Here is a 13640-nt window from a genome sequence, read left to right as displayed (position 1 = left end):
TTTCTGTTATAGTGTTTTTTTTAGGACATCATATTTATACAAATAAGCGTTCACTATGGTCCATGAAGTATAATAAATATATTAAAAGAAGTGTGACAGTGTATGTTGCACACGAATAAAAGAATATAGATTATTGAATAACAAGACGCGTACGATTTTTATTTTATCACTGGGCAAAAATGCATCTGTCAGATTTTCACTCTGGATCCAGCCCTGCTTTACCACAGAATTTTACCTGGACCAAGGTGTCAGAGTCACGGGTACCAGTACTGATGACATTCCAGAGGCCTTCCAATCACACAGGGAGCTTATCAAATACAGCTACAAAGGGGAATGCTCAATCTAAAAGGGCTACAAAGCCAATGTTGACTGTTCACCCTGTTGCAAGTCCAAATAGTACTTTAAGTCATTACAAAGTCTACATCAGGAACTTTAATCACTAATATAAGAGTTATTGTCTATTTCGGAATTGTTTATTTTATGTCACTCACATTATTCATTACAATATATTCAAATAAATTATCTTAAGTATTTCTTGCTCTAGTAAGGTTAGACCTTACTTGTGTGAAGCGCCTTGAGGCAACTTTGTTGTGATTTGGCGCTATATAAATGAAATAAATTGAGTTTAATTGAAATGGAACAGAATTAATTATTTAATGTTAATGCATGTCATGTTACTGGTTTTCATCAAACATTTTTAGTCAATATAAACCAGTATTACAGTATTACCTTCTCCATATTTGTGGCATTAAAATATGTTTTGCTTGACTTTGGCCAGTTTCAACCTTGAATTTATTGTTTCACCTTGACCTCAAATCATGAAACTGAAATCAGGATTATAATCTACTGCCCATTATAGAAAACACCTAAAACCAGGTATGATATACATAAGATACTGTGGTGCTTAATTCAGACATTATCGTGAAGTCCTTTTGTGGGGGCCACGTCAGACACTGTGATGACAATATCATAAAATCACAAAGGGTCTGAGGCTAATACTGACAGATACTTCTGGAGGAAGCTCTGTGCCAAACATGGTGCTTTTATCTGCCAAATAACAGTAAAAATAAATCCCTTTATCTCATCCTTTGTTTTTCACTTGGGGTTGCCACAGCAGATCCAAAGTGGATCTGCATGTACAAATTTACAACAACTTCAAAATTCATTTGAATGACTAGCTAGCAATAAATTAAAAAATTCAAATACAAAAAAAAAGCTAAAAGATTTCAATGGCTTACTGAATTTAACTGAATTTAAGCTTATTTTTAAAATTATGTTTAAAAATACTACATGTTACATTTTTGAAAGACTCTGCTGACCTCGGAGGATCTGTACCAGGCATGGAGGAGGTGCTTTGGTGCACGGTGAGGCTGGCGGTCTAAAGCAAAGATAAGGACTCTTCTTCAGTGTCCGTCTCTGGCCTTCATGTGGCGCCCTGCCATACAGACGTTTCAAGAATAATTCACGGTCCAAGTCAGCCAGCTCCCTCCCTCTCACCGCTGGCATCTCCTTCTCAGCCTCAGACTCCTTATGAATCAGAGAAAATCACTGTTGTAATACATGAAGAACATGCACAGAGTACTGATGTACACATCATATTCCAAACAACAACAAAAAACTGAACTCAATCAGTAGCACCCACTCTCAAAAATCTGTGTCCAGCTGCTTGTCTTCCATGTTTGGCTGTCAGTTCCCTCCTTCCTCTTACTGCAGTCACTTTACTTCTGACTGTTCTTGAATCCTTTCCTGGCGTTTCTTTGTTGCGCCCATCAGGCCCATGCTGCCATCCCAATGCAGTAATTCTACTCTTTGTTGCTGCATATGCAGGTTTGGGTTTGGATTTGGTGGTGTTCTCTAAATCCCTCTCCAGCCTGAGGACAAGATTGTCAAGGACTGTTAACACCAAACAACGCAGAATCAGTTTACGTCAACAAAATATTTATATTTTCCTAATTTCTTAGAAATCACTGTATCTGCCTGCCAGGTTACCTCATCAGAAAATCTCCCAGTAGTGAGTGCGATCACAGTCGAAAAACTTGGATCACCTTAGAAACCTTAGATCACCAGAAACCACTATATCAAAACTTTACCTCTATAACAACAGATAAATAAATCCAAGACTGTGCTATTGTTATTAACAGCTATTTTAAGTCTTTCGCATGACTGAAAACCTGCATTATACTACATACTACATGTACATTATCTTTCATGTCTTTGTCAGGCTAATGTCCCTTTTAAAGTTTTGGTGATGGTCTTTACTGCTAGATGTGCTCTCACACTGACCCTTTCGATGTTTATTCAGGCTGGGACTATATGTGAAATTTAATTTGTTAATTGTTAATTTAATCTGTGTTTAAACCCTTGTTCAAGTACACCACATGGTGGTATACAGGAAATAAGCCACTGAGCTCTTACTTTATCAAAAACGTGCTCTCTGACCTAAAATATCGATTCCAAGCACTAAAACATCTGGACACAAATGCTAATATGCCACGCCATTTTCTTCTGTTGTTTATTTCCAGGATTAAATCATAAAAAGAAAGTAAATAACAACAATACAAGAGTGCTCTGCAAGCACAATATCCCCCCGCTGGCAAATACTGCTTTGGTACAAGTGCTTCCTACATTCTGATAAAATTTCAAGGTATGTGATAGTTGATTCCAGAATACAGGCACCAACCAACTCATGAAACTGACGGGAGTCTAGATTTGTTAATCAAGAGTGCTAACTCTCGTAAAATGGACCCAATTCTAACGATATGATAATATGGGTATTATCAACCTATAACAATGATTTGTACCAAGTTTCACAAAATTCCAATTAAAAATGTGAGAGCAATTGATATCAGAATGAAGGCACCCACTCACGAAAATATCAGTGTCTAGATTTGTTAATCAAGGGCCATAACTCTGCCAAAATGCATCAAGTACAATATAACAATATGCGTATTAACAACGTATAACAAGGACTTGTACCAAGTTTCATGAAATTCCTCCTAAAAATATGACAGGAGTTGATTTCAGAATGCAGGCACCCACTCATGAGTCTGACAGAGTCTAGATTTGTTAATCAAGGGTCATAACTCTGCTAAAATCTACCCAGTTTGAACGATATAATATGCGTATTACCAACCTATAACAAGGACTTGCACCACGTTTCACGAAATTCCTCCTAAAAATGTGATAGGAGTTGATTTCAGAATAGTTATACCCTTACTGGGACAGCTGGATGGACAAACAGATGGACGGAAATTGCTACTACATAGTCACCCCTTTGGGCCTTCAGCCAGTGTACGATAAAAAGGCGCTAGGGTTCAAGGGAAGACAGGCAATGTAAAAATATTTAAAACCTAGTGTAACTAGGAATGTAACTACTCATTGAACAGAATAGTACTCAGGTCTTAAGGGATTTGGTGCAACTACTTATGTTCATGTAAACACCTTACATGCTCATGTAAGGTGTTTACCTGAACATTAGTGAATTTCCTGTCTAATCAATGAATTGAACCTATAATAAGCCCCCACTTCGCCATGTAGATCTGAGAAGGTATTTAAGTTAGTGTTACTGAATTCAAGCAAACTTGTTTTTGTACATTCAGCTGCTCCCATTTTTGTTCGGGGTTGCCACAGCGGATATAGCCAGATCCGCATTGGTATGTGGCACAAGTTTTGCACCGGATGCCCTTCCTGATGCAACTCCAGTTTTACCTGGAGAAACACACAGAGCCGCTGGTGTTCTGAAGAGGTCTCCCATCCAAGTACTAACCAGATCCCACGCTACTCAGCTTCTGAGATCTGATGGCATCAGGCTTACACCGAGCAGACCAGCTGCTGAATTCAGGCAAACTTAATATAGAACAGTTCAGATTATAATTAACTACTTCAAACTAATACATTATTTGTTCATATAAATTAATTTTGTGTAAAATTAAATTTATTTTGCTTCAAAGACTTTTGAAAGCTTGAATTATTTCAATTAACTCAAGTTAAATGTTTTAACACAATGGGTTTCCTCAGACTGTATCGTCATGTTTTAACATATGGAAAAACAACCTCCAGTAAACTAACCTGGATTTCTTTGGTTATGTTCTTGATCCACACGTCCACCATTTTCTTGATCCGAACTTCCTCACTTACATCTCTGGAGAGGACAGAAATATAATGACCTATAAAAATACAGTCTTTTGTAAAAACACAAGCTCTTCAAAGCCTCTACTGTATTAAAACACACTCTTATTGATTGCTGCACAATGTAGTAATTTTTTATTTCAGTAGCTCAACATACAGTAGTGTTCAGAATAATAGTAGCGCTATGTGACTAAAAAGATTAATCCAGGTTTTGAGTATATTTCTTATTGTTACATGGGAAACAAGGTACCAGTAGATTAAGTAGATTCTCACAAATCCAACAAGACCGAGCATTCATGATATGCACACTCTTAAGGCTATGAAATTGGGCTATTAGTAAAAAAAAAAAGTAGAAAACGGGGTGTTCATAATAGCAGTGTAGCATTCAGTCAGTGAGTTCGTCGATTTTGTGAAACAAACAGGTATGAATCAGGTGTCCCCTATGTAAGGATGAAGCCAGCACCTGTTGAACATGCTTTTCTCTTTGAAAGCCTGAGGAAAATGGGACGTTCAAGACACTGTTCAGAAGAACAGCGTAGTTTGATTAAAAAGTTGATTGGAGAGGGGAAAACCTATACGCAGGTGCAAAAAATTACAGGCTGTTCCTCTACAATGATCTCCAATGCTTTAAAATGGACAAAAAAACAGAGACGCTTGGAAGAAAATGGAAAACAGAAGAATAACCAGAATAACCAGAATGGCAAAGGCTCACCCATTGATCAGCTCCAGGATGATCAAAGACAGTCAGGAGTTACCTGTAAGTGCTGTGACAGTTAGAAAATGCCTGTGTGAAGCTAATTTATTTGCAAGAATCCCCCACAAAGTCCCTCTGTTAAATAAAAGACGTGCAGAAGAGGTTACAATTTGCCAAAGAACACTTAAACTGGCCTAAAGAGAAATGGAGGAATATTTTGTGGACTGATGAGAGTAAAATTGTTCTTTTTGGGTCCAAGGGCTGCAGACAGTTTGTGAGACAACCCCCAAACTCTGAATTCAAGTCACAGTTCACAGTGAAGACAGTGAAGCATGGTGGTGCAAGCATCATGATATGGGCATGTTTCTCCTACTATGGTGTTGGGCCTATATATCGCATACCAGGTATCATGGATCAGTTTGGATATGTCAAAATACTTGAAGAGGTCATGTTGCCTTATGCTGAAGAGGACATGCCCTTGAAATGGGTGTTTCAACAAGACAATGACCCCAAGCACACTAGTAAACGAGCAAAATCTTGGTTCCAAACCAACAAAATTAATGTCTCGCAGATGTGAAGAAATCATGAAAAACTGTGGTTATACAACTAAATACTAGTTTAGTGATTCACAGGATTGCTAAAAAAGCAGTTTGAACATAATAGTTCTGAGTTTGTAGCGTCAACAGCAAATACTACTATTAATGTGAACAACCCCTTTTCTACTTTTTTTTTTTTTTACTAATAGCCCAATTTCATAGCCTTAAGAGTGTGCATATCATGAATGCTTGGTCTTGTTGGATTTGTGAGAATCTACTGAATCTACTGGTACCTTGTTTCCCATGTAACAATAAGAAATATACTCAAAACCTGGATTAATCTTTTTAGTCACATAGCGCTACTATTATTCTGAACACTACTGTACACACACACAGGTCAGTCTATAACACTCTTTCATCCTCTCTGTGTGGTTTGTGTGTCAGATACAGCAGAAGATTTCAAAGATTTCTTCAGTAAATGTGTCATTTAAACAGGGTCACACTTATTTTTGGGAGGGGATGCTCAAATGTTTTATATGTGCATCATATCTTTCTTCTGGTTGCTGGAGTTTTCCCTTCAGGGATGGATAGGCATGATGATTGGCACAACTTTTACACAGGATGTCATCCCTGACAAAACTCCATATACCTGTAGAATGGGGTACAGGTTGCCTTGAACAGAGGATCTTCTGTTTGGGAAGCCAATGCACCAACTGCCTGTACCACCATGTTGGCTAACTGTTTTCTTTCTTTATGAATTAAAAATTTCAGACATAAATTCTTATTCGTGCCATGATTTAATATGAGTTAGTAGACATAGTTTTACCATTTGTTACTGTCACTTAAAAGAGAAACCCTGATCATAAAACCAAATTATTTGTTAAAACTAGTGTTAACTGGAAGAAAAAGGAAAAAAAATGTAAGCAAGCATGATGATGGTTAATAGTACAGTCCTGGTCAGAATTACTGTACAGCATCTGCTCTAAACAATTTTAAACATAGTATGTCTTGTAATAAGTGCAAATGAACCAATTTCATTATTCCCAGAACACTTAAAATGTCCAAAGTTGTTGTACAACAACAAACAGCTTTCATTTTGTGAACTAAATATACAGGGGAAAAGTGCACTTGAAAAGATTATTGGGGCCCTTGATTAATCCACTTTCACAGCCAGTTCATGTTTTTCCACATCACACCTATGTTTAGCCATGTTTTGTTGTTCTTCTTCCTTCGGCTGCTCCCGTTAGGGGGCGCCACAGGAGATCAATCGTTTCAATCTCACCCTGTCCTCTGTATCTTCTTCTGTCACACCAACCACCTGCATGTCCTCTCTCAGCACATCCATAAACCTCCTCTTTGGCCTCCCTCTTCTCCTCCTGCCTGGTGCCTCCATCCTCAGCATCCTTCTCCCTATATACCCTGGGTCCCTCCTCTGCACATGTCCAAACCATCTCAATCTCACCTCTCTGAATTTGTCTCCAAACTGTAACCATCCCACCTGAGCTGTCCCTCTGATATGTTCATTCCTAATCCTGTCCATCCTCGTGACTCCCAAAGAGAATTGCATCATCTTCAGCTCTGCCTCCTGCTGTTTTGTTAGTGCCACCGTCTCTAAGCCATACAGCACAGCTGATCTCACTACCTTCCCCTTCACTGTTGCAGATATTCTTTTGTCACAAATCACTCCTGCCACCTTTCTCCACCCACTCCACCCTGCCTACATTATCTTCTTCACCTCTCTACCACACTCTCCATTACTTTGGACAGTTGACCCTATATACATAAGGTCATCTACTTTCACCACCTCTACTCCTTATAACTGCACTTTTCCACTCGGCTCCCTCTCATTCACACACATGTACTCAGTCTTGCGCCTATTGACTTTCATTGCCCTTCTCTCCAGAGCGTATCTCCACATCTCCAGGCTAGACTGAACCTGCTCTCTACTGTCATTACAGATCACAGTGCCATCTGCAAACATCATAGTCCATGGAGACTGCTGTGTGATCTCATCTGTCCATCACCAATGCAAACAAGAAAGGACTCAGAGTTGAACCTTGGTGTAATCCCACTCGACGTTCAATGAATCTGTCATTCAAAATATGACGGAAATTGTTGTCCACGTAAGACACCCTTGTCTTGGAAGATGACGTCTAGAAATAACTGAAATCCTCATTGTGGAAATTGAATAAACAAAGACGCGTGTGTTAAAAGCTTGATAATAATTAACTGATGCACACCTACATGTATTGATAATGACCTTGTACATGCAACATAATAAGGATCCACACGTGGGAGATTTTTGTCAATTTATAATTGTTCTCCATCACATTTGTCTGTTACAACAGAAACTGATTTTCGGCTCAGTATCTGATGCATTTTACATGGTGTAGATTTTTAATTATTTTTCAGTTTGTGGGTTCTTTAATAGATAACATATAGTACTTAGTTTTAGGTTTCCATTTTATAGCATATAGATTATGTATTTTTTCTTCCTATAGTAAGCTAACAGGTTTTACTTTAGACAGATACCTAACATATTACATCATAGCTTCTGTTTCTATAATTATATAACCATATTTAAAGCTTAGCCTAATAGCTATGATTTAATTTTACTACTAGTCTAGAAACTAAATATACATATACTACAATGTTCTCCTGTATTAATACTTAGGTTTTAGAAGCTTACTCCTATAATATTATATAATAACCATATTTCTTGTATATGTGGTTTATTACCCTTATTATATAAATATCACATATACATTAATTCTATTTTCTTATTATATGTCATGATATATTATTATGATATGTCCATTTTCTTGAGTTGCTTGGGTGGGTAGGGAGAGTTCATGGGATAAAAAAGCTTTTCAACCTACCATCCCTGGTTCTCAAGACCAGGCACCTAAGTGGCTCTACTTTACTCTATTCTACTCTTCCTTTTTTAGACATACCTTAGTATACACTAGTAGAGTTCTACCTTAGAAATGGAATATATTCTAGAAGACGTACCTTACTGAATTTTCATGTATTAGCAGAGTCCGACTCTTATGAAGCATTGCTTTATTTCGTTTTGCTTACACAGCCAAGCCCATAATACTTTGGCCGAGCCATAGTGTTATATTATAGATATAACTCTTTAATACAATTATATCTTGTGCACTTTTATAGAGCTATATACTGTAACTCTAAAGGGCCGAGCCTGACTCTTATGAAGCATTGTTTCATATTGCTTCGTTTGCAGAGCCAATTCTGACTTATGAAGCATTGCTTCTTTTCCCTTCACTTTCAGCAGAGAGAGATGTCAGATCGGTTTTGTTTAAGTGTCAATGCCGTAAAGCTTAAATTATGAACAGTCTGCTCCCTTTGTTTGCACTGATTCAATGAAAAGTTGCTGAGTTAGCCCTAACATTATTTGAAATAAAACTGACTTAATTGACTGGGTGTACCACCAGAGGGGGTACATGTACCACAGTTTGCGAACTATGGTTGTACAGTCCACTATATCCCTTTTCCTTAGCTTCTGCCACTTGTCGTTTCAATTTATGCCACATCTCCTTGTACTCCTGTCTACTTTCTTCATCTCTCAGACTATCCCAGTTGTTTTTCACCAACCTCTTTCTCCTTATGGTTGCCTGAACATCTTCATTCTACCACCAAGTCTCCTTATCTTCCTTCCACTGTCCAGATGTCACACCCACTACCTTCCTAACTGTCTCCCTCACTACATCTGCAGTACTTTTTCAGTTGTCCAAAACTGCTCCCCTCCATCCAGTGTCTGTCTAACCTGCTCACTGAATTTCATACAACAGTCTTCGTCCATCAGCTTTCACCATCTGATCCTTTGTTGAGCTCTGACTCTCTTTCTCTTCTTCACCTCTGTCCTTCTACAAACCACCATCCTATGCTGTTTAGCTACACTCTCCCCTGGTCTCTTGCACACACAATATCTCCACCTTTCTCCCTTCCATCATGTCAGCCAGCCCTCTCCCTTTACCAAGACTCTCACTTCCACCCTTCTAGTTTTCCTCTTCTGCTGCTGTCTCTGGACACGTTCTCCTCCCCTTCTTCTTCTTCTTCACTCAGCATGGCCATGTTTTGTTGTTGTTCAATAATTTTAAAGATTTTATTTAAAATTGTGAATGTATAAAATTTGTTTAGTTGCATTTAAGAGTCAATTTTAATATGTGTTCTTAAGATACAAATTATTCTGCTCAGGACTGTTTTCCTAGCAGACCATTTGCAGTCTAACTACCTGTTAGCAGCCATTGCGTCCAGTTGGTAGTGAAAGAGGGCTCCATTCCTGGCCCTCTCTACAGCCTCCAGGTTTTCATCTAGAATCTTGCGTCGTCTCTGAACTGAACGCAGAGTCATGCGAGCCTTCTCCAATGCACTCACTGGCGTTCTCTTGGGCAGCAGGGAGTGGGACTCTTGGGACAATTGGGACTTGGACTGTGCATGTTTGGACTTAATCTTATTGTCCTGGGGATATTGGGGCTGTGTTTGCTGGGACTGGGAGTGATTTTGCTGAGTTTCTGATTGTTGATAGGGGCATGGGTGTGGCTGGAATTGCATTTGTGGTAACTGGTAGTCATTTATTCGGGACTGAATTATTCTGGACTGAGGTTCAGGTTGGTGGGACACAGAATGGCTTTGCTGTGGCTGACTTTGTTGGGGATGTGCATTTTGGGACAGGGACTGGGTGTATTGGAATTCAGATTGTTTGGATGTAATATGTTGGGAGTTGGTTTGTTGATTGTGTGTTTGCTGAATCTGGGAATCTGTTGTTGCAGGTGGCTGGGTGGTTTTCTGCTCATCTTCTGCCTATAGGATGACAAAGTTATTTGTGCAGGGTCATCAAAACAAACAAAAAACACAAACTAAATGACATCATGCTCCAGGAACCCCAGATGACTGCCCCAACTCCACGATCTTCCTACATACAAAACTACAATTTCTTATTGAACAAAATATCACAAATAAAGTGATAAATCACCTTTACAGTGGAATTACTAAAAGTGACATATATCCTGTATTCTATTTTATTTATTTTTAAAATGTTATATATATATATATATATATATACACACACATACACACACACAATTAAGTTTCAAGTTTATTTTTTCAAGTTTTAAGGCACATATCGTAGTCTCATTCGCATACCCTCAAACACTTATTTTTTCACTTTTACTGGAATATACCATATATTCCAGTAAAAGTCACAGTTTTTAATACTAACTTGGGAGGTCCTGTGACCTATAGTCTGGACCGACTTACACACCGAAAAAAAATCACACATTCACTATAAATAATAACAACAATTATAATGACTATTTATGTTGGACTTTCTCAGGAATCAAGTACTAATAAAATAAACTCTAAAAATGAAAGAATCAACAGCTGTGACTTATAATCCCAAAAATACAGTAAATTAATAAAATATAAAAATTCTAGAGCAACATACTGTTTGTTTGTAACTATCTAAATTCATCTGCCTTGTCCCCCTTGGGGTTGTGCCGCCACACATTCAGAACCACTGAACTAAAGTATAGTCATAAAGAGAAAATGTGTAATTTCATCCCATTTACCAGATGTCACATGGGGCACTCTAGTCTAGATTTGATCAGTTTTCTTGTATTAAAGTCCTTCTCTGCTCCACTCCATCATAAAGCTGTCTGGTAATGCAAGAGCAAAAAATTGCACTATGTCCACATTTCATATCTGTATCAAATCTTGAATATAAAAAATTAGATTGTTTGCATTAGTTTCTGAACAGATTTTGAAATTCTGTACTTAAAATTCTGGGGTCCCAATGATTCTGATCAGAGCTGTATATTATAGTTTGTGTGTTCTTCACTACTAACTCACCTCCAACAGCATCTTCATCTCAGTCACGAGACATCTCATCTTCCTTAATTTCTCACTAGCATTCTTCACTGTAGCTTGTGTATGACTGGCTGACGTCTGCAAGCTACTTCCTTTAGCTGGATGCATTAGCATGGACACACTTGGGGCCGTTTGCTGGTGCCAGTCATCCCTTGAATAAATGAGAACAGTGTATACACAAGTAGTGATTAAAGTAATTTCTGTGTCTCTTATGATGACGTTATGGAATGTAAGCCTGCCATTTTAGTTGTAAGGTTCCAGAATTTCCATTTTCACTTCCAAAATACAGAGGATAAAGTAAGTATTGAACACATCACAATTTTTCTCAGTAAATATATTTCTAAAGGTGCTACTGACATGACATTTTCACCGGATGTTGGTAACAACCCAAATAATCCCCCCCACCACCACCAACACCACCACCACACACACACACACAATCTTGTCCTTAAACATTTTTTTTTAATTCATAAGCATTTGTACAATATTTAATTTCTTCATTCAATACATTCCAAGGCTTAACTCCATAAACAGAGGGACACTTCTGTTTCATAGTTGTCCGTGCAAACATACTCCAAAAATTATATTTCCTTCTATGTGTAACAAGACTAAATACATTTTTGACATTGTCTGACAAAGTTCCTTGTTTAGCTTTCCACATAAGTGCAATTTTTAAGTGGACAAGATCCTTAAATTTCAATTGACTAGTTGCAATAAACAAATTATTGGTATGCGCTCTGCAACATTTTTTGGTGATAATTCTAATGACTCTTTTTTGTAACAGATACAAGGACTTAGTGGGAGAATCACTGAGCAATACAGCATACACGAGTTACAATCGAACAGATCTTTTACTATAAATAAAATGCCAATACTTTTAGTAATTGTCCTTTTTATATGATCTATATATGCTTTCCAATTAAATTTTTCATCTAAAACAACCCCAAGAAACTTAACTTTATTAACTCATTTGATGATGACTCCATCAATGGTCATTTTCACCTCATCACTTTCTCTGATTACCAAAAATCATATAATTTGTTTTGTCCCAGTTTAAGGACAACTTATGATCATTAAACCAATTTCTCACTTTTATCATTTCATCACCTATTCTTTCTGTTATTTCCAGCAAATTACTTCCTGAGTGATATATACATGTATCATCAGCAAATAACAAAAAATTTGACATTTTCAATGATTCACAAATATCATTATTAAACAAAAGAAAAAGCAGAGGCCCTAAAACTGACCCTTGCGGGACTCCACATATGACCTTCCTACAATCAGAATTTAGCCCATTAATATGAACATACTGTTGACTGTTAGTAATATAACTATGAAGCCACTGGTGTGCTGTGCCCCTAATTCCATACTTGTATACCCCTACTTGTGCCCCTAATCCCATACTTGTAAACTTATTGTTACAGAAGGATTTCTAAACTTCTGAATGTTCCACTGAGCATTGTTGGGGCCATAATCCCAAAGTGGAAAGAACATCATTTCATTCAAAAAATTATCAGAAGAGATGTCCAAGACCGCAGGACCACTTGTGGAGAACTTTAAAAAGACCTGAGGCCTCATATACAAAGACTTGCGTGGATTTCTTACTGAAACATGGCATATACCAAAACCCAGAAACTGGCATAAGCACAAAAAAAAAAATTCAGATATATCAAAGTGTGCTTATGCATGGATCCATGCACATTCCATTTGTACATTCCACTGAACGTGGAATTGAGCGCATGTGCACACACACCAAACTCATCCCTGACCACGCCCCTATTTAAATATGCAATTTTATGTAAATAGGCCATTTGAGCAGGGATTCCCTATACCGTCACATCAGACAACATGAACACAGAAAAGAAATTATACTACAGATGACTGAAAATTACATGGAGAGACGCAGGGATAGTTTATATGGTACCCTCTTAAATTGATTAATCATGAAACTCGAAAAATGTTTGCGGGATTGACGTATGGTGGAATGTGATGTACCTGGATGACATTTGGATAATTGTGTTCTGGCATGGCTCGGCTGACACACCCTGACTGATCGGCTAGCTCCTGCTGGAATGCCCCTGTTGCCAGGATGCCCAGGATGGTCAGCACCTGTGTGGACACAGACAAACCCTGGCTCCTCGCCGTATTGCACTCTGGGCCAGGCACAGTTCTGCACGCAACTCCATCACACTGATCATGGCAATCGAAATTGGCTCATGAGCCAATTATTATCACTTGCAAGTAAATCCTCACATTCCCTGTATACACACTCATGTCAGATTGCACCATTAGCAAGGTCCTCTAACAATGCTAATGCAGCCATTGTTAATGCCATTTTATGCATCATTTGGCATATGCTTTTAAATCCACTCATATAATTGCAAACACAT

General features: G+C 38.0%; 1 protein-coding gene across 1 annotated transcript in view; it reads right to left on the bottom strand.

Moving 5' to 3' along the window:
- The window catches only part of kiaa0586 (KIAA0586 ortholog), an 89073-nt gene that overhangs the window by 27237 nt on the left and 48196 nt on the right, over positions 1–13640 (bottom strand). The window contains exons 9-14 of the mRNA XM_034194908.1: positions 11230–11398; positions 9970–10182; positions 9614–9933; positions 4066–4141; positions 1643–1867; positions 1320–1527 (exon numbers count right to left, since the gene is read on the bottom strand). Coding sequence (XP_034050799.1) covers positions 1320–1527; positions 1643–1867; positions 4066–4141; positions 9614–9933; positions 9970–10182; positions 11230–11398 — 1211 coding nt within the window. The remainder of the gene's footprint in view (positions 1–1319; positions 1528–1642; positions 1868–4065; positions 4142–9613; positions 9934–9969; positions 10183–11229; positions 11399–13640) is intronic.

Source organism: Thalassophryne amazonica, chromosome 19 (genome assembly GCF_902500255.1).
Source record: "Thalassophryne amazonica chromosome 19, fThaAma1.1, whole genome shotgun sequence".
Taxonomy (NCBI): domain Eukaryota; kingdom Metazoa; phylum Chordata; class Actinopteri; order Batrachoidiformes; family Batrachoididae; genus Thalassophryne; species Thalassophryne amazonica.
This window is presented reverse-complemented; position numbering and strand designations above follow the sequence as displayed.